The sequence below is a fragment of the Grus americana genome, chromosome 8 (genome assembly GCF_028858705.1).
Source record: "Grus americana isolate bGruAme1 chromosome 8, bGruAme1.mat, whole genome shotgun sequence".
NCBI lineage: Eukaryota > Metazoa > Chordata > Aves > Gruiformes > Gruidae > Grus > Grus americana.
The window spans coordinates 4955697-4977854 of NC_072859.1; the positions used below are offsets into that span (position 1 = coordinate 4955697).

The 22158-nt window shown below is 40.0% G+C and overlaps 1 protein-coding gene across 15 annotated transcripts in view; it reads left to right on the forward strand.

Annotated features, from left to right (window-relative positions):
* RABGAP1L (RAB GTPase activating protein 1 like) overlaps window positions 1-22158 on the forward strand; it is a 247988-nt gene that overhangs the window by 155552 nt on the left and 70278 nt on the right. For 13 of the 15 annotated variants that reach the window (XM_054834163.1, XM_054834162.1, XM_054834155.1 and 10 more), the window contains one exon: window positions 9739-9780. In XM_054834163.1, coding sequence (XP_054690138.1) covers window positions 9739-9780 — 42 coding nt within the window. Of the gene's footprint in view, window positions 1-9738; window positions 9781-20193; window positions 21562-22158 lie in introns of those variants that run through there. The other 2 variants (XM_054834166.1, XM_054834168.1) reach the window with 2 other exon arrangements.

Below are 22158 nucleotides of genomic sequence, written 5' to 3' on the forward strand. Positions count from 1 at the left end.
GTTTTTAAAAGCACTAAATAAGTGACCTTAATTAGGCATTTAGAAGAGGGAAAAAAAAAACAAATCAGTTGGCAGACAATTTATAAGCATTTTTTAAATTTCCATGGGGTTTTTTTCTGCTTAAAAAAGAAAATACTTGAACCAGTTGTGATATATACAGTACTGCCAAAACTAAAGGAGGTTCAGAGCTCAAGCTGTCATGCCATTATTAACTAGCATTTTGAGACGCTATCCGTAACCTCCATTTTAAGTCAATCTGGCTATTTTTGTGTGCAGTTCTTGGGGATATAAAATACTTAAGGATTGAGCTTCTCTCCTTTTAAGGAGTATATAAAAAACCCTACTACATGCTGCCTTTTCTGTGCTGGTACAGATATTTGTCTATTTTAGCATCAGTAATTACATAGTCTTGTTATAAAAATTAATAGTTTGACTACTAAGCTGCTGTTCTGTGATCAAGGCTGAATGGAGGGGGATGCAACTGGTTATCTATCAATTTTCAATATGAAATAATTTAATGTTTTCTAATATAGCTAATAACAGAGACGTGAAACTACCTTTCACAGGTCCACACAGCAGCACAGCGGAAGAAGTGGGGATTGAAAGCTAGATACCATCATTCCTTTGCCTTTATTTATCGACTATTGCATTCAGAACTTTATATAAAATAACTTGTGTAATCAGTTTTGAGAAACTCTCTGTGGTAATGAAGACTGATGGGTGTTTTTCAACACCTTTTAGAATGTGACTGACTTGGTGCTGGTAAATGAGCACCTGGTGATAGTAAAAACGTGGCACCGAGTTGTGTAGATGTGTTTCCTCGGAGCGCTGCTTCGTAATGAAATAATGGAAACCTTAGGAAAATTATAACTATTGGCGCTGAAGATTTGATTTCTGTCTTATGCGTGTCTTGCTGAAGAATGGATGTGCCAGGAAACACTACGCCGTATGGTATCACTCAGACGATAAGGCCAGTCGTCTCTGCGTGTTAGTATTAACGGAGTAGTAGATACCATAATAGCCTGCTATTTTTTATCTGTCACTGTCAGATGCTTCTGTGATGCCTTCAACAGACTTGAGAAAGAACAGATTAACATTTTAATTTATTAAACTTCCTCAGGAATTGAGTCAGGAACAAGCCCACTTCCTCTGTAAATCTGCGCTCAGATGAAATGCGAATTATATAAAATATTGTGTACAGTTGTTTATCTTCTGTAGATCTATAGAGGAAGAAAAATGGAACTTTTTGGAATTACCTGTTGTTGACTCATTGCCTGCATTTGTTAACCCTTCCAGTTATGAATGTTTTAATTAATCTTACCAAACAGCAGACTGAGCTTGCTAGAAATGAAATCAGTTTTAATAACAGCACACTAAAAGCCAGGCTTAAATTCTAAGTAGGTATAGATCTTGAAACTGCCGGCATTATTTCAGTACTATTTATGAAAGTCAAGTCAATGTCATACATGTGAGTTGGAAAAGGCTGGGGGTGTGTGTTTGTTTTCCTTCTTATGAATACAGGCGATTCGACTTGGGCATTTAGACTGTGTCCTTCCTCCTGTCCATCGCTCTCTGTGTTACGCCTGCTGGAAAGCGAAGTCTCCTTTCTGAAGTCTGTATCAGCCACCGCTCTTTCGCGTAAAGAGACTGGAAAGGATTTCTTTTTGAGACTGCAACGACTAGGTTTTAATTAATTTCAGAAGAAAGAGAATAGGTTGTCTCTCAGACTCCAGACTGGAATTTGAACATACATCTCCAATGAAGATGCTGGTTTGCTCCATACAAGCATCTGTTGACGCGTCAGCCATTATAATCTTTTGTGTTGCAAAAACTTGAGGTTTGCAGTGGATTTAGCTCGGGTTTTCTGGCCCTGGATGTTTTGCTTTTATGTCTTTAGAGGAGTTATTTAAATCCATGCTAATAGTAATTTTAGCATAATTTATCTGATGACTACGGCTGTATTATGCTGTGGGCTTTTTTCAGTACTAGAAGAGAAAGTCAAAAGAAAGGAAAAAGGATGTAGTATTTGATTGTGTGTTTGATAGATGAGGAACTTTTAAAGGTTTTTGTACATGTGTGTTCAAAACATTCAGATTATAATGGTCAAGAATTTTAAGTTATTTTCAAACTGAAAGTCATAAGAAGTATTAGGTGTTTGGATATAAAATTCCAATCAGCAGCAGAAATAATGGAGGTATGTAATACAGTGTTCTGTGTTGCCACAGGCGAACACAAAATGTTCTATTCACTTCTTAAGCTACTCAGAATTTGTAAGAATTCAAGCTTGGACTGAGGAGAAGAGTATTTTAATAGAGTACATCTAAGAGGTTCTTAGAGAGCCACAGGGTTTAACATGGCCCTTTACACTATGTTGCCCAGCTGTTCCTGTGAGCATCCATAATTTATGTATCTTCCTTTCATAGCTGCAGCTTGTTTATCCCAAAAATAACAAGGCTGGTGATAAGTACTCAGCATGAGCAAAGGAAAAACAGTCTCACAACAATCTGCAATTCAAGATAACTTACGTGAACAGAAGGTACCTTTGGTTGATAAATGTTGTTGGTCCTAAAATGTTGAGGCTGCTTCTGTTTCAGAAAATGTTCGAGGTACAGGTGAAAAGTTTCGGAAGATGAGGGACCTATTTGAATGACCTGGTTTGTGCCTTAGAGAGAAGAGACATCTAATGCCATGTCACAGTATGTCTCCGAATTACTTTCCCCATTGCGACTGAAATGTTTTAGCCACTTACTAGTTGATGTTCACTTGGTTGATTTTTCTAGGAATACAGTAAATTTCCATAATGCTTACTTAACACCAGTGCCATCTGCTGTATTTGAATAGCAGCATATTCTAAGCAGTCTTGGCAGTCCTCAGAAACGCTTCAGAAATAACTGAAGGAAAGTATCACAAACGGGAGAGTGCTATTCCGTGAACAAATCCAGGAAGCTAAGCTAATTTGGGGACTGTTTTTAAAGAAGAGAATGGCGCAGTCTGCCTCTGCCAAAACATTTTCCGTTACTTCGTGCTTGGAATCTGAGCCTGTGCCGGATTTTCTAAGAACGTAAAATCAAAACGTGAACTTTGCGTTCAAGCGATTGGTGAGAAGGGAAAATGAACATCAAAATGTAGAGAGGCAAGGACTGTGTTGTGGCAGAGAAAGGTTGAAGATGAAGAATGAACATTGGGAGGGAGATCAGATGGAGGGCAGATTCAGCATGGGCACGCGTTTTTCTTTGTGTTACGTGACCATGTGTAGAGGAGGAAGGAGATACGGCTCTGTCAAGAGATGTTCTGATCCCCTCATCTTGTCTCCTCTCAAGAAGATTTGGGGTCTGGAAGATTGCTGCTCCTCTGAGAAGTTTTAACAACCATTCCCTGATTCCATATGAGAGCTGGAGGACCCATCTTACCTACAGAGATATCAGGCCTCTTTTTCTGCCCTCATTGTATGTATGTGGTAAAGCCCTTGATGCCGAGTGTGGATTCAGGCCCCCGTCTTTGTCCCCATATTAATCAGTTTGGAAAGAGGGAAAGCAATGTCTAAAACCCCTGTAATTTAAACCTCTGAAGGCCAGAAAAGTAATGTTAGTGTATGGCTCGGTCAAGGAAATGGAGAAAGCATGCTGCCGGCCCGTAACCAGCTGCCCGTGAGTTTGGAACATGCCACTGCAGAAGTACCAGATGTCTGGGAGCAATTTGATATGTGGAAATGACTTAAAATTCTGTTGCTGTCATTTTTATTCTTTGAAAACAGTCACGGAAGCTGGAGAGAAAAAAGTGCTAATCTCATAGCACTCTACCTTCATTCAGCCATAGCAACGTCTCAGCAACAAATTATGTGAAAATCACCCCAAACATGTAAATATTCACTAGCACTCCTGAATCCCATTCATTTCTGTTAAAAGCAACCAAACAAACAACATTTCATTTGAAATCATACTAATACAGGTTCATGGTTGCCTGGTAGTATTTATCGCGTGCCTTTTCATGCTGCAAAATACAGAAAAGTGGCACAATAAATACTGAATCCCACGGAGCCATTTTTACCTTCTCCCTGGTACCTGCTTATCTAATCATTCAGTCAACTGGTTTTAATTGGGTTTGTGTATTATTCACAACATCATAGTATCAGGATGGAGAGTTCTGTATTTTCCTTTTCTTCTTTCTTCTGTTACCGCATTTCCTGTTGTGAGTTATTGTGGTAGGCAACGTGTAGGGAGTCACTGGGGGAAGCCCAGTCTAAGTTGTCGACTGTACCTCGTACGTTAGCAGTAAGATCTCTATACAATTTGCTTTTCCTTTTTTTTTCTCTCTAATATAACTGTTTCGTAAGGAAGCTGTATCTGTTACTCATACAAAGCTTGCTGGTTTATGTTGTGCCTTATTTGAATGAGAATTAACCTTTCTTTTCCCTAGTTGTCTCGTCATTGAACTAGAATAAATGTACAAGCTACACAACCTATATCCGAGTAAAAGATGTTAATTAACATGCATATCCCTGCAGAGCGTGCTCCAAGTCTCCGTTACTTACACAGAGAAATTTGAGCTTCAGACCATATATTTATGTTGTCAGCAAAATAAATACATTTGTGACATTCCTAAAGTTTATTGTGTGCCCTCAACATATTAGAGTTGCCAAACAAATGTTTTGCTGGAAGCAATCCAAAACATAAATAGAATTTTAATTCTCCTTTAGAGTTTATAACCCCAATTACCCTCTGTAGCTCCTTTGAAAGGCTGTGCAACCGAACACATAATTATGAAACACTTCCAAATTATGAAACAATGTCAAATTAACTTCAGTTGTATAGCTAATCTCTCTTTAAAAAAAGGAAAAATCAGTTATTAGAAAGCTGGAACAGATTAACTGGCTCTCCTGATGACATGGCATGTGAGTCTTGAGACTTCTCAGACCTTGTGGAGGTGCTCAGTTGACTTTCACATAGATCTTCTTTACCTGGTGCTGAGCTTCAGAGACTACTGTCTCAATATCTTCACTGTTTCCTCCTACACGTCATGCATATTTAGGAGTAAAACCACAAATAAGGACACTAATACTAAGTGAATTTTCCATCTGTTTTTGAAAAGATTAATTTCCTTTTATTTGTGAAAATGATGCAGAGGGCATTGTCCTATAACCAGAGGAAGGTCTGTTGGTTGGTCTGGGTTGGAGAGGGAGAGGTGCTGGTATTTAACATAGCCTACCTTCTCACAAGGCTTCTGGCATTAAAGAAAAGCTTTAAAATGGGAGATAAATTCCAGAGTTGTCCCCTATACAAATGGTGTCCAGATACTACATGATTAAATTGTTTGGCCTAACTCTTCTGCCAGATCCACGCTATGCTGTTGAGCTTCGCCTGTGGCAAGTGCTAGTTTGCTGCCCCCTTAACTCCCTTTTTTCTGGTCTCTGGGTAGACATGCCTCCTTCCTTCTAAAGGAAGCCACGAGCATCCTTTCTGTCACAGAGATCTCACTGAATACAAGCTGGAGCCTACAAAATCAGATCTTTACCATTCCATCTGTTGTTCCCAATCTTCTTTTCAGGCCTTTTCAAAAGTCATCTTGTTTCAAAGTGCAAAGGGACTCAAAGCGAGGACTCCTCAAAGAGTTCTTCTATCTGCAGAAGGAATCTTGGCCTCAGAGGGAGTTAAGAGACCAGTGAAAATCTCTCACTAGAAGAGAGTTAGCATAATAATATTTCCATTTATTTTAAGCCAGCCTTAATTTCAATGCATATGTATAATTTTCAGTTATGAGATACAGTTTTAACCATGAGAATGTTACCTACAATCTCGGTCAGAAATTATGGTCTTTTGACATATAAGTCAAATAAACAGGTGCTTTTATGAAGGGTAATCTTAATGAATTACATGGTGACCTACTGGATGGTGAGTGTTCATCCCAGCGCTGTCATCCCAGTAGGTATGAAGGGTTCCTCTGCAAAACTAGGCTCTTCCTTCTTAAGTGCTATCCTCTGGCAGTCTTCGTAAAGCAGCGCGGCAATCAGTAGGAGCCATAAGGAGGCCGTACAATAGCACAAACGCTGAAATTTTCTCTTTTCTGACCCATATCTTACCATCTTGACTGCAGAATAGTCCAGCGTTGTCTGCTTTGAGATGGGCTTGTTCCTTCTCCAAAACTCCTGAGCTTAATGAGGTCTGTTAAAATGCTCTAGGCCTCTACGCGAGCTTAAGAGGGTTCTTAAATAACACCTGTTGGAAAAAAGCAGATACTGTGCAGATGCCGAATTAGGCAGATCAGCCAGGCTGTCATAGAAACTGCCGGTCTTCTGCAAAAGGCCAGTTAAAAGCTCCTTGGAAGAGGATATCCACATGCCTCATTTCTGGGATCTTTGCCTGCGGTTCTAATTTCTGCGAGCTGCACAGGCTGCACGCTCCTCCTTCATTTACTCACTAGCAGCAAAGCCTCTCCCGTTGAAAAATAAGAGAATGGTCAAGTAATTGAGAAGCGGTATGACGTGATGATATGCCCCTAACCATTCCTGTGCTCTTATAACAATTCTTGTTTAGTAATAGTGTGTATTTTTAGTTTTGGCTGTTGTCTATTAAACAAATGAGTGTTTAGGTGATTAGGGACAACTTTCACATTTGCAAATTTTTTTAATATTAAGATGAGATCTGCATGATTCTAAAGCATTTATTTCCAAATGCCTAGTTAAACGTATGACCTTTGATTTTAAAAAGTAATTATCTAAAGCTGATTTAATATGGGCTCCCTTCTCTTTCCCCCTGTGGATGATTTGTATGTACTTTCATGTTTCCATTACAAAATTGCTGGAGGGATAGTGCTAGCAATGATTTATATGTCTGGTGCCCATTGGTATTTTTGGTCCTTCTTCTAAAATAGATGGAGATGTTAAAGCTGAATCTTATAAATCAGTGCGTGGTAAATGAAGTAGGATTTTAAATAAGAGATTGTGGAAAAATGAGCTGAGCCTTCTTTTTCATAATCATAATCATTAAACTTGGCTATGTCAGAATAGTCTCGCACGCATTAGGAAAAAATAACTCAAGCATGTAGATCAGTGGTTATAAAACATGTTGTTAAAATGGGTGGGTAAGGCACCACACTTGAAATCTAAAGCATCTTGCTGTAAATCCAAACATGAGTAGAAGCCTTCCTGTAGATCGCCAGATGTCACCTCCACTTCCCTCAGCTGTCAGGGGGTGTATCGGTCCTTCAGGTCCAGCTGGTCAGCATGAACCTGCAGCAACCGCTGCCTCGGGTCTAAAATATTGCCTTGGTTTGGGACTTACCCTTCCCTTTGAGGAAAGAGGAAGGTGCGGGTTGTTTTCTGTGCCAGGACTAGTGGAGTGCTGCTCAGGACAGCTGGACGTGAAGGTTTTAAGTCCTTTTGTTCTGATTTTCAGGTGCTTGTGCGTTGAACAGGTTATCTCGAGTAACGGGAAGGAGGCTGTGAGCTGTCCCTTGCCTGGCTAGAAAAAGAGCTGGGCATGCTCAAGGCAGGAGGAAATCTATTGCTGCTTGCTATCCGTGTGAGGAGTGACCATATACGAGGAGTACCAGGAGAGAGTTTGATTAGTCTGAATTCAGAGACAATGTGAGTTTCAGGCAGATCAGAAAAAAAAAATTATTTAGAAAATAAATGAAAACTGGTTTGATTTTCTTTTGGCTTGGGGACTTTTTTTGGGTTTGGTTTTTTTGGTGTTGTTTTGCTTTGGGGTTGGGTTTTGGGGGGTTTTTTTGGTGGTGCCAGAAAATACACAGGACACTAATTCTTCAGTAATCCAACAATTAGACATAATACTCCTACTCATAAAGTAACAAGATCTGATCAATAAGTCAGGAAGAAAACACAGTGTTTGTGATGGCTTGTAGGTATGCCTCTCATTATAGATTGTATGTTCACATCAAATCCTCTCAGTTAGGAAATAAAAGTTGTTAATGTCATGACTGTGAAATGAACTGTTGACTTCAGATTGATACTTAGAATAAACCTGAGAGTGCTATGAACTTATTTTCCTGCTGCTGGTGCTCTAGTATTATCAGTGTCGTGACTGAAATTCACAGCCAGATGTTTTTTTCTATTAAAAAAGGAGTATAAAAAGCAAAATAACTGTTGTCGTGCTTAAAATATTTGTTATCCCCATTTGGAAGAAGAGTTTCCTATTAATGAAGCAAGGTTCAGTCCTGCTACAATTCTGACCTCTAGTGGAAAAAGTCCGTTTGGTGTAACGATTATGCATCGAATTGCAAAGTAATTCATGGAGTGTTGCAATATTCTTTATGCCTAATGTCATAGCGTTTCCAAGATTCATTAATGGTAAAATCCCTTCAAGGCACCATACTAGCCATATAAAAAAAAAAAGGTTTCTTCCCAGGAATGCCTCTGAAAAGTCTCTGCAGATTTTTATAAAAGCTAATTTTTATAGAAATATGCTCTCAGGCTTTCAGGAAGAGGCTTGGAAAAATACTCAATTGCAAAAGCAGAAATTTCTTGGAGAACATTCCCTTAGACAACGTCCCGTCGTTATCCCACAACCATATGTATTGCAGTGACAGTATTACTCGTGTGCAAATCTCTTGAGACGTTTTTAGATATCGGCTCTGAAAGACATTACAGGGAAAGATTTATCATGCCATTAACAAGCAGACAAGAAGATTTGTAACATACAATGTAGGAAAACAGTCTGAACTCAAAATACATAATCCAGCAAACGAGAAGCGCATATGGTATTTTTCATATTTGGATGAACACAAAGCTAGTTATAATCTTAAATACCCAAGACCCTTGGGCTACAGGCAGGAGAGTCCCTGCCATCAGCAGAGGCAACATGCGCTGCCGGCGAGGCTGCCGTCTTGTCTCCTCTGGCCCGAGCGGCCCCTGGCTGGGTTTCCAAGCGGGACCCCAAGAGGAGTTTCGGTCAGGCTGCTCCAAAGGAGCCTCGTTCAGGGAACGTGTTCATCTTCCCCCCTGGGAAAATCTCGAGGTCTTGGTTGTCAAAAGGAAAAGATGTTGAACAAGAGCAGAGGAGTGGTATTTCTTATTTTTGGATACAGCGGAAGCGGAAATGTAGCCTTTTTCAACCCTCTGTAGTCAGCCAGTGGAGTGGTTTTTACTTTCTTTGACTTTTTTAAATCATCGGACGTTGTCATTGTGTTATTCACTGAATGAGTGGCTGTACGCTTGTATTCCCAGCTTTGGCAAACCAGAAAGCAGACATCAATTCACTTACATTTGAAATAGTTTTGATTTTTGGCTGATAACAGAACAAAGGTATATTTTGTACTCGTGGGGGTTTTTTTTGTTTTACTTTGGGTTTGTTTTACGCTTTGAGCAGAAAAGATTGTACATGATTAATCATAGCTAAGCTCAGTTACTTGGCAAAAATCCTATCGACTAGAATATTTATTACATTTTCTTGATACCCTGCTTGTTACATTGTTCTGCACTGTTCATGAAAACCAGCATTGACAGGTACTGAAACGACGGAGGGATATCATGTCACATCCGTAGCACCTGACGCATTGAACAGTGAGATTCCAAAAGCTCCAAAGAGCCGTCATCTCCCCCAGCCGGGAGTTTGGAAACTGTGCCTTGGGGCTTTAATGAAGAACTTTGAAGTATAGCAGGGAAAAGGGAAGCATTCCCGAGAGATTTGCAGCCTCTAGTTACGATGCCTCATAGTGATCAGTAATAGAGAGGAGACATTTGTGTGCTGGGACTGACTGAAATACTTTTCTTCTTATTTTCAGGGTATGAACATAATCTTCCATGTAGCCTTGGCACTCTTAAAGGTAAGTCATTGATTAGAAGGTTGTGGGGTTTTTTTTATTTTATTTAACTGTATGGAATATTTTCTTAGCTTGATGTATCATGTCTAAGGGAACAATAACAGTGGGACTTCTGCAGGAGGGAACAGAGAAGAGATATAGATTTGGGTAGAGATGTCTTCAAAATTGTACTTAGGATAGATCTGTTTTTATTAAACTTACCATGTCATAAAGTTCCTGGAACAAGGAGTGTAGTCTAAGGATTTAAATGTCTCATGTGTAATTACTATTAAGAAAACAATTCTGATTCATTTCACAGCATATTTATTTTGTGGCTGGGTTCTTTCATATAAATAGTCAAGAAATGTGATTGAATATTATCTTGTATCAAATGTATTTGTAACGACAAGAGAGGAATGAAAATTTTTTATAATGTGGGGAACTTCTACCTTTGGCGTGGACACAGAATTTACCTAAACAAAGTAAGTAGTAAACCTGTAGGTAAAGCGTTGGCCCTTTGGATCCAGTGAGGTAGCTCAAAGTTAACTTACGCTGACCTTCACAAGTTGGCACTAGTGCAAATCCAGTATGGAATTTGAAATGCCACCTTTGAATTCAAATGATATTCCCATCAAATAATTCAGGCTAAAGCTCAGGGTAGAACAGCCTGTCACTGCTAACACAAGAGCCCCATAAGGTGGATACCACAGGCTCGTATCGTTTGACTCTTGCTAGTCCTCCCGTGCGTTTTCCTCATCGTTTATCTAGAAAGAGCAAAGAGCTACGAGTTGAGCTATTCAGTAAAGAGTGATGCTCGGAGACTCCCCTTGTGCAGCACGAAGCCCTACAGCGAAAGGGCTCTGTACTGGGGGGAGGGGGGGAAATAATAATAAAAAAAAATATATATGCTGCTGCTGTGAACAGAGCAACTGGAAATTTCAAAACACATGTATTTTCACTTGAGGTGAGGTAACTTGGGTGAAGTGCTGCGGTGTCAGTATGAGATAGTATGTAGCATTATGGTAAGGAAATGCCCAAAATAACTTGTGTTTTACACTAACACAGTTAATGTGTCAGATGGTGATGTGACTTTCTACAGGAGTATATGTATTAAACGGAGTCACCTATAAACAGGAAATTTCTTTAATGTACATTTTCAAGGGAACTGCTCCTACACAAATCTAAATTTGTAAAAAGAGGGGAGGGAAGTGTCTGCTCTCTTCTTCCTGTTTCATATTTTATTTGCAACTATGGGGGCTTGTGAATTTTCTGGGGTTTTTAAGGCCAGGATGGATAAAGGGAAATCTGGTGGGTGATGGCATGATAGACAGTAAAAGAAGTGAAAGCAAGCATCCAAGCGCCACCCAACAGGTATGCTGCCGGGGCAGTAGGAACAGGTCCCCAGAGGGGTAGAGATACCAGCTTATGGATCTTAAAATTGAAGAACAAGAAAGAAAAGGAGGAGTGCTTGCACGGAGCTGAAGATGGCTGGCCAGGTTTTCAGGCAAGGACAACTTTGTTCAGTTGGTTATGAAGGACGGCTTTGAGACCGTGGGCGTACACCATGGGACCTGTTCTCCACAGGGCTCCTGCTGCTGCTGGTGGGAACGGTTGAACGGAGGTTAGCACCAGAACAGCTGCTTAGAAAACGTATTAAGGGTTGGAAAGGACTAAAGTTCACTCAGGGATGACATACTGCAAATAAGGATTCTGTTTGTGTTGAATGGTTAAGCCAATTTCTTTCAACAGAAAGTGCTCAGTCTTTTCATTTTATATATATATATATATATATATATATATTCCACTACATGCTGCTTATCCAACTCAACGTTTCTCTTTGGCTGTTCCAGAAGAGGAAAATTCAAGAAAATGTTTTGTCAGTCTTATTATAACTATTTTCTAAGTTTAAGAGTTTTAAGAGTTGGTTTTAATTCTGCTTATAGCAGTTCTTCTTTTATATATATATTTTTATATATTTATATATTCTTTTATATATATATTTTTTATATATATATACACTGTAGTGTGTATATATATATCTGCAGTATGCTGTATCTGCCTGTTCTGGCAGTAATAGGCTCTAAATGGTAAGGGAGGTGTTATCCTGAGAAAGTATTTCTATACTGCAGCCAAAAACAAGTACAAAGAAAATAAAGGTAAGCGAGATAAGATTCGAAGTCAGAAACACTCACACAAGAGCACGGTTCCATAGGGGTACCCAGATGGAGCTGATGGTTATGTACAATCCAATTAGCATATGATTTCCTTTCAGCAGGAATTGCTGTGCTGTTAGAGGAGAAAATAATTTTGTACTCTGAGACCTGAAGTATTTTTTTTCCTATTCAAATGTGTTCATAATCTCTCCTAATCACTAGAAACAAAGCGGTTTAGCCTACCAGTCTCTAAGTTACAGAAACAGCATGTGCATGCTGCAGAACAACCACTTTGAAAACTGGGTGTTTCTAAGGTCTTGTTTCTCTCTGATTCTGAAGCGAGTGAAAACAACTCCGAAGGATTCGTTCTTTGTTAAAACAGAGCGATTATTCTCTCATGCACAATCTTTTGGATCATTTTTAATTTGGACGAGGGAATCCTTCGTCGGTGGAATATCTGGTGAGTCTTTACTGTGTAAATGCCATTTTCCTCACTTCTTTGTGAAGCGTGTGCCTCACAATCCCTCATTAAATAGCAACAGAATAGAAGCTTTTATCTTGAACTCCCTTTTCCTCAGTGCGGTTTCTCACTGTAACAGCCAGCTGTTAGTATTCAAAGGGCATGCTTGTTAGTTTTGAAATGACGGTGCGACTTCTGCGACCAGTTACCCGAGACATCTTGATGCAGTAATCTCTGGAAACTAAACATGTATTTAAGACACGAGGGGAATCCTTTCCCTACCCTTCTCCCACATTCTGAGGATGATTGTAGCAACGAACAGCTAGAGGATTAAAGCTCTTTAGCTATGGAGGCCAGCATTTGTAATAGGGCATTAATCTGATTTCTTATCGAAGGAAAACACGGGTTTTTTTCCTGCAGCATCCAAATGTTTTGCTTTCTAATGCATGTCGGTGCTTTTGCTGTACTCCACAGGATGCTCACCCGTCAGGCTCTCCAGCTGGTGGCAGCATTTTACAGTTTGACATTAATCATTCCGTTACGTCACGTAGAGACTGCACCTGAATTCACATTTAGTAAGCTGAGCTGATAGAAAATCAAACCCCTCACCTTCCGTTTTCTCAGCAGCGGAAAATATAGTGAAGCACTGGGGTGTGAAAAGAGCCCCAGTGTTGAAATAGGCAGCGTAGAAAACTGTGGTTTAGAATGCCTCGGCAAACAACATTGATATTTTCATTTTAAAAATCCCAGTTAAGACCATTAATCGAGAATGTCAGAGGAACACGTGCCATTGCAACGCCAGCATACTTTCAGATCCCTATTGTCATCAGCTAGTTAGTTTCTTTGTTGGAAATTGCAAAATAAACATTGAAATCTTCACATACGCTAAGAAAAAAAAAGGTCAATAATAAGCTTTCTTTTGTATTTAAATATTTCAGTAATTATTTCCTTAATCTTCCATTTCTGATCTTGCTACCTTAGCAAGAACATCTAAATGCGTGCTTTATTTTGGAATTAGCAAACTGAGGCAAGTATTAAATTGTGTGATTGTGAAGAAATCAGGTTCTAGATGAAATCGCTGACTACTGAGAAGGCAGGGAAGAGTACGCGTTAACTGGAAATGCAAGAATGAACCACAGGCTTTTAGAATAGGTCCAGATCCAAACTGCCCTTTTGGGGGTTCATCTGCTTGTGAACAGTGATTCGTAACAGCACTTAAGGTCAGCACTTAAGTTGTTGAGCTTTCGTCTTTGTGCCTGTTAAAAACATGGTGCTTAACGCCAGAGGAAAGCCATAGTTTGGATCAGGGAGGTATATAATATTCAAACTGAAATGGGTAGAAAATAGTGAGAAACAACAACGTATTTGTTACTGCTTGCGTTTGCCGACCAGTGCGTTATTCTCTTACGGAGATTCACTTCTGTACGTGTATTATCTTAAAAACAGCGCTTCCGTATATCATGCCTTGAACTCAGGTGAATGTGGGCAGCATTTATCACAGTGCTTAGGAGTTCTTAAACTCCTCCTTGCTGCACGTTATCAGGTAATAATTGTGTATTACGCAAACCAGACAGTTGTATTGCTTGGTTGTTTCTGTTGCCACCTTTCAGTCTCACTCTGTGCCCAACAGATGAGGGAGAAAAATAGCAGTTACGATGGCAGGGACAGCCGATGATGCTAGTAATTCAAGTAGTTGATACAGGGGCTTCCTAGATTAAAAAGAGAAGTGTCAAAATTACCTTGGCTAAGGAGAGTTATTTGTTATCTTCGTATCATTCTGTATCTGGACTGGAAAGGACCTCCTGGGCCAAAGAAATGCTTCTCTGCTATATTATGCCATTATGTGACCTGGCATCCATTCCAGAATCTAGTAAGAGCAGCAATATTGCTGGTGGAAGGCCATTTCCCTTATTCCAGCTTAAATTTACGACTGATCATTTTACACTCCTCTGCTTTTATATCAGCATTGTCCTTTATCTTAAATAGTTCCCTTCCAGCGACACTCATGCTAGTGTTTATGGCTTTGCAGCATTATAGATACCATTGGTATTGTTCACTAAACAAACTGATATTTTTAGTGTTCTTGAACTCTGGACCATCATAGTAGTTCTCTTTGCATCTCCTCAATTCTGTATTAATCTTTTGAGGTGAATGACTGGATCTTTAAGAGAGATCACACTATGTTTTCTGTATTAATGTTGTATTTCCTTATTTCTAAAAAATCTGCTTTATCTGATAACTGTGAGAATTGTGTTGTTCTCTTCTGTTTGCATGAAAATAGTATTTGTGAGTAACCAGAGGGTCCCACAAATGCTGTCTCACCACCTTAGATGTGGATTTGTGTAAGAGCACAAATTTTGAATACAATTATGCTGTACTTCTGTATCCCTTTACATTTCACTCCTTAATGAAATAGTGTTCATTATAACAGCAAGTAATGAAATAATTTTCATCAGTCAGATGAAAACAAGCAGTATAAGAGGAATAGTTAAGTTGAACAACTGAATTCTTCTGTATCTTACAGAAATTCGATACTGATATTTTGCATAATCTTACTAAGCTAAACATCCAAGGATGTGAATGAAGACTGGACAGGTGCTTATTTTAGGTAAAACTAGCATATCGACAATGCAGATAATTTAAAAAATGTCAATTCTCTTTCAGTTGGGGATGAAATTGTGACAATTACTGTAATTTTTTGAGGTACCACATGAAAAATGCACTGAGTGTGTAGGCAGTGGAGCTTAGGCCTTGTGTCCAAGAGATGAAACAGCTATTTCATTCTCTCTCTGCATACCATCACTCTTACTTTGCATTTGCAGTGACTTGAGGAGCCTGAACTGATTTCTAAATTAGCACTGCTTTAAGCCAGAAGTTGAATGAAGTGACATACAGGGTTCCTTTCCAACCCAAATTGGTTTTGACTCTAGGTGATCTGGTTTAGTCCACTCTGTAAGTGCATTAAATCCTCAAAAGGCTCTTTTCAAGATAAAAAAGAAGTGTTCATATTAGAATCTAAGACAAAATAGATGTTGCCCTTTATACCATTTTTTTTTTTAGTAGCTTCTTTATGTAGCTGATCCCAGGATCAGCCCTAAAGCTTCTGGTACAGCAGCGGATCCTAACTCTTTGCTCTAGAGGTCTGAACCGACTCTTCTCTTGTCAAGGTTTCCTCTGTTAGGCAGAGGACAAGAAGTTTGCTTTTTAAGAAGCTCTCAGATCACCGCTTTTATATTTCTGGCTCCAAAATCGAGGCGGTCCTTAAACTGTAGGTTTTGCTGGGCTGAAGAATTCCCACCCCCCAAACCCACTCCCCCAACCACAAAAAAGGGTTCTTGGTGCCTTGTTGGAGATTATATCTTTAGAAAGAGAAATCTGTACCTGAAAATGTCCAGAATCAATCAATTTCCAGACTATTGATTTTCTAACCCTAATACAACCAATTTTCTATTTTTAAATGTCCACCTTTAATTGCATGCTAAAAATCCATCCTGTCCTGACTAGTTACTTTCTTAGCCCATTCAGTCGCCGCCTCACACCTAAAATCAGTTCAATTTCTATTAGGTGAATGTTCACCATAAAGTTTTACTTTTGAGGGAGAAGAGGCATTCTCTTTTTAAAGGAGTAGAAGACTGAAAGCAGAGAAAGCATGAAATTTGTTGGACTTCATTTCTTTAGCAGCACCAAACCCTGGTTTAAGTATTAATGGCACTTCCAAATTATACTGTCTCTCATAATCTCTAGATGTTGGAAACTGGAGATAGTGTTGTCAGGATTACATATAGTTCTGATTTTTTTTTTCCCCCAATATCCTGTATATGACTCATTTACCTAGCAAATCTTGTGATTCTGTGGGAAATTTTTTTCTTAACTGTAGAATTGAAGTAAATAAAAACATTAAAATAGTCATTCCAGATGAGACTTGTAGGCTTATCTACCCTAATATCTTGTTGCCAACAGTGGATACACAGGAAAGACTGCAAGAACAGGGCAATAATATTCCTTTTTTCTCCAGCAATTTGTGTCTCGGGGACTCTGCGAGAAAGAAGTAGTCTCATGCTTAATAACTCTGTATGGACTGTTATTCCATGGGTTTGTCCGGTGACTTTTTGAACACACGTAAACTAGTAGTGACTTTCTGAACACACGTAAACTAGAACCTGTCACCTTTGAGTTTCATGTGATGTTCCTGGTCCCTGTGTTGGAAAGCGTTTTGGACAGTTGGTACCTCTTCACTTTCTCCACTGCGCTCATGATTTTATAGGTCTACCATATTCCTCATCAACTGCCTGTTTTCCAGGCTTAGTTATTTTTTGTCTCCTCGTTTGGAAGCCTCTGATGAGCCTTACTGCCTCTCTGTACTTTTTTCTGTCTCTATTATCTCCTTTTTGAGATAGGAAGGACCAGCATAATGCTTAATATCAAAGATGAAAGCACATCATGGAGTTGTGCTATAGAATAATGCCATTCTGTGTTTAGATGTCTATTCCTTTCCTCTTAATTCCTACCATTCGATTTATTTTGTTGACCTCTGCAGTGCACTGAGCTGATATTTTTATAGGACTGTCCACAGTGACTCCAAGATTCATTCCTGAGGAGCAATCGTCAGCTTGGAGTCTATCATTTCTATGTAAAATTGATATTGTTCCCCATATGCATCAATTTACATTTATCTACATTGACTTTCATTTACTGTAGTATTGCCCAGTCATTCACTCTCTTACGGTCTTTCTGCAGTTCTTTACTGTAAGCCCCTCTCTTTAAAACCCTGAATAATTTAGTAGCATTGGAAACACTGTCACCTCACAATTCACCCTCTTTTCCAAATCATTTAAGAACAGGCCAACCAGCATGACCCCAGCACAGATCTCTGGTGGAATCTACTGTGAAAATAAATTGTTTTATCATGTTCTCTCTAATAATGATAAAGATGTAAACTTCACTAATCCACATTACACAGTTGTGATTAGACCTGAAGAACAGAAAGGACAAAGTAATTTCTGATAAGGTAAGAGGTGAAGCTCTTAATGCGGGCATGATGTAATTCCTATGGATTTTCAGAGCTGTTCTGGTGCAGAATTTGTGTTATCCTTTTATAGGAACAAACTTGAAAGAGAACTTTCCTTTTTGTTCTTCCAATTGTAGAGTCTATTTAGCTTTTCAAAGTCAGTAATTTTTGCCACTAAAATGTTAAAGGCAATCCAGTTCCTTTTTTTTTTTTTACAGTTGACATAGAAAAGAGAGATGCTATCATACATCAGCATTGATCAATTAGCAACTGATAGAGCAATTATGAACATGTTTAGTTTATCTCAGTACTGACCTTTCAGTACTGTGCCCCATGATCGTAAAAATTTGATATTCTTGTCAACACAAAGTGTGCGATAGGAGGCAAGGCTAGTGGTGCTTTTGCGGGCAGGGCTGGGGCAGAGGGGAGACACAGAAGGCCGGGCTGCTCACCCCGGCGGAGGAAGCAGAGAGGGAGAAAGAAATCTATAGTGCTCGCATAGGGTCGTAATTTTAAAATTATGCAAGGTGGGCGGGTTGCCGGTTTGTACAGCCAGTTGTCATGCCTTGTTAAACGCGCAGATGAGACCGCTGTTAGCTGGGAACCAAACCGCTATGAACACCTCAAGCTAACGCATTGATGTTCTGTAGTGTGCCGTATGTTCTTCTAATTTGGTATATTCTACAGTACAGAGCTTTATAAAGGCCTCCCCATCAAGATCCTTGGTATCTTGCTACAGAATTCAGAAAATATAGATAATTTCAAGCCATATTCTATATGGTTTTATTTGCTAAGAGAATATTTTGCCATTAGCCACTTTTTTTCTGAGTTCAGTGGACCTCAGCTGTGAGTGAATCTTAACTGCGTCAGCACCCTGTGAGCCAACGCACATCGCATGGGTAGGAAGGTCAGAAACAGAATTTAATGGGACTTAAAGGTCAGATAGTCTACGACATGCAAATCAAAGCACGAGTAATATGTGTTTACCCCGAGACATTCTACTTTTAGTGTGCAAGTTATTGCCTTTTGGGCCATTTTTAGTTTTAATAAATGAGGATGTAGAAGCTTCTCAGAACGGTAGGGAGCGTAACAAGTCTCAAACTGCAAATCTGAATAATGGTTCGCTGTTACGCTGTGTGAAAGGAATTCCTGAAAAACACAGAGCATTGCATTTCAGCTGATAATTAAGGGTTTTTTGTCAAGCCTTGGAATTTTTCGGTTTTGAGAGACCTCTTTTTAAACAAGAAATCCAGGCCTGATGGAAAAATCATAATTATGGTAGTAGACCACATCTCTTGGGAAGCTAATCCTGTAGTTAATTTTCCTCATTCCTAAAAATGTGCACCTTATTTCTAACCTGAATTCATCTGGCTTTAGCCTCTAACTATGGGATCCCATTATAACTTTCTAGAATTAAAGACTTTATTTAATAATCACTTCATTCCATTTTTCATAAGCTCAGCCCTTACCCAAAATGAACCAAGCCTGAATTTCTATAAGGATGAGAGTTAGCTAATAGCTATTAGCTTATTCAAGTCTGATTTATGCAAGAAATAATTCAAGGCTTTTTACATGGACGGTGCTCTGAATTAGCTGTCCTCTTGCCTGTTGATGGAAACACTTTAAAAATTCAGAAAAAAATATGAAAAGCTACTTCCTTTCCTTTAAACCCTTTCACCTGACAAACACACATCTGGTAAGCCGATAGTTTAACCCGTGATAACCCATAAACTCGATAATAAACCAGAATATCTGGAACCGCGTGCTGAGGGAGTTTGGAAAGTATAGGAGAGTTCCCATGAAAATCTTCACTGTCATCCTAAATTGGAATGAAATCCGTGTTGGTTATGGTTTTCTTTTTCTTAGAGAGTTGTGCGTAGCTCCTCTTGGAAAGGACCTCGGTAAATGCTGTTAATCTCAGCCCAGGCAGAAATGCTGTAGCCTCCACCTCTTGAGAGCCCTGCTCTGTGGACTAGTCCATGCAGAAGGTTTTCATCTGCAAAACGGTATTTCACAACCTGAGATACTTACATCCGCTTTCGGAAGACCACCCGTATTAAATTCAATTCAATCCTGCACAAAATTTGGAGGTGCTTTAGTTGACTTAAATCCCAAGTCACCAGAGGATAAATGTTGAGACCTCATTGTCGTCATCATCTGTCGTCTTTGACCTATGACTTCTGCTGCTTCTGCTTAGCCATTTTCCCACCTTGCTCACCATCAGCCAAGGTGACCTGTGTGGCTGGGGCTATTTTTGGTGCGAATGTCCTTTTAAAAACAAATAATTCTCATCCAAGAAAATGGACTTGTATTTGAAAGGAGTCCCCTGTATGGGTGGTGTATCAGACTGAGTGCAATTAATTTATTTTTCTAATTTTTTCTGCTTTCTGTAGTACTTATCTAGGCTTGTTCGGGGTAGACTGAAATGATTTACATATTTTAACTACTCATGAACGTGTTTATTATTTCAATTCGACAACCCCATGCTACGGATTTTTACTTGGCATTAGTATTTTAGCTGAATACTTCTAATGTTTGTTCTTGACATTGTGAGACAATTGATGTTTAGAGCTTAAGTATGCATTTACAGAAGTGTTTGCAATGAATGTGTCTGAAATCCTTAGAGCTCCTCACGGTATTTTAAATTAGCACCTCTCTGTATGTTAGATATGTATGGAATATTACTGCCTGCTCCGATCGGAAATGCGTATTGTTCTGTTCCATAGCCCACTTTGTAATTAGGCAATTCAAAAATGAAGCAGCATAGAAACATGCTTTCTAAAACGCAGACCGATGAAACGAAGTAATACCTGCTAGGCTGTCTTTGCCCAGATGGCAGAGGCACCTGGCCTGCTCCCTGCCTAGGAACAATGCGAGGCAATCTAAGGTGTGACATCATAGCATCTCCCTTACAAATGTGCAGTTATTTTCTAGAGTCAACTCAAATGCGTGTGCTGCCATCATTCCCTCCCTGCCCATCTCCTCCGGATTTAGAAATGCCTCCTGAGAACACAGCGCTGGAAATTATCATTATTTCAGTGATTTAATTGAGTCCTGCCCGAGCTGTGCAAAGATGGGCTACGGCTTCTCGGCTTCTCAGCAGGTGCCTGCCGCTCTCTCCTCCCCAGCAGTTCATCGCGCCGTCCTTGCTCCTCTCCCATTCATCATCTGGGAGGGACGAGGGTCTCCCGCCCCACCTGCCCGTCTCCGGGTTGCACTGAGTCTGTATTTGCATTATTCAGAAGCAGATCGAATGCAAGTCATTATATCGGCTGGCAGGCCGGTTTCTTCCTAACCATCGAACGTTAGAGGCTGCAGTTCAGATACCGTAAGCCTGGGATTCAACAGCAAAAGCCGTCACGGCTGAATCGATTTAAGGTAGTCGGGGAGGGGGAGCTCAGCTGTCCAGCCGCTCACTATTGGCTTCTTATTACGGCATTCTCCCCCGAGAGGCTCTCTGCATGCTCATTCACCCCCTCCTCCTCCTCCCAGCCCCCTCCTTGCCTACCCCTTCATTACTGATTCACAGCGAGAGGCAGCAGCGGCAGCCGCCACGCTCGTCACGAATCAGAGATTGCAATGAGCTCATCCTTTTCTCTTTGCAGCTTCGGAACTGCCCTGGCTTTATTGCTCTTATTGCTGCTGCTGTCTGCTCGCACACGCATCCACACGCGCTGAGCCCTGAAAGCTCTCCATTGCTTTTCTCCCATCCGAGCTTTCCCGCACTCGTTTTCTGCCATTTTCCTGTTTTTTAGGTACATTTTTAGATCCATGCTTTCTTTGGTTTGTTTTTCAAATCTACTTTGGACTCTGGCTGAGCCAGCACGGTGGATCACATTTTTCCTTGATTCTTAGCAAAGATGCTTTTCTCTTTCTGAGAGACCGACGGGCGTTGCTGTAGGCGGCCATCCGAGCCCATTTCAAAGATCCGAGGCTGGCTCTCCTAATCTTGCACTTTGTGAAATTGCGGTTCAAAGCCTGTTCTTCTCACTCTGGATACTTACTACTTACTGCTCATGGAAGAAGGGGTACCTTGCAAGACCCCAGCTGCCAAGCTCACGCCGCCTGTCAAAAAGTCCCAGGACATGCATGACGAGAGAAGCAAGCTGGTGAATGAGTATGCGTGTCGGGTGCTGGAACTTCTGGGAATGGGGCATCGCCTATTTGTGCCTCGGCTGCTTGCGGTGAGATCACGTTTTCTTGAAATTAATTCCTTGCCAATTTGCCATCTTCCCTCCCAAACCTGCTTCCTCCCCAGGATTCTTGGCACTGAATGGAGGCATCAGATCTCTTATTTTTTTTATTTTTTTTTTCCCTCTCAGCTTCTCATAATCCAACTCCTAAGCACTGAGTCTTTATTTTTGATGGTAGCTCGGGAGGGCTGGACCTTAGTCCTGCTAATGGGGATCGGTGCCACTCCTTAACTAGCTTGAAGGGTTCATGGCCAGGGCTGCATTATAAAAAAAAAAATCTTTCCTAAAGCCATGAATGTTTTTGTTCTCAGTCATGTAATGCCTGGTCTACTTCTAGATACTGATGGAAAGTGCATTAATGCTCAGCATTTCAGATTTTACACTTGTGACATCAAAGGTCAGTTTTAAACATTCATTAAAAATCAAGCTATGTTGATGTATTTTGGTTTTCTGCTGTTTCTGTGTTTGATTTTGAAAAGGCAGTTGACGGTATGTAAAAAAGTTTAAAATACATGTGTAGAATTATCTGGGAAATAAACTGTTAAAGGCGTTTTTATCCATCATAGCAAATGATGTCTGTGTGTGAAA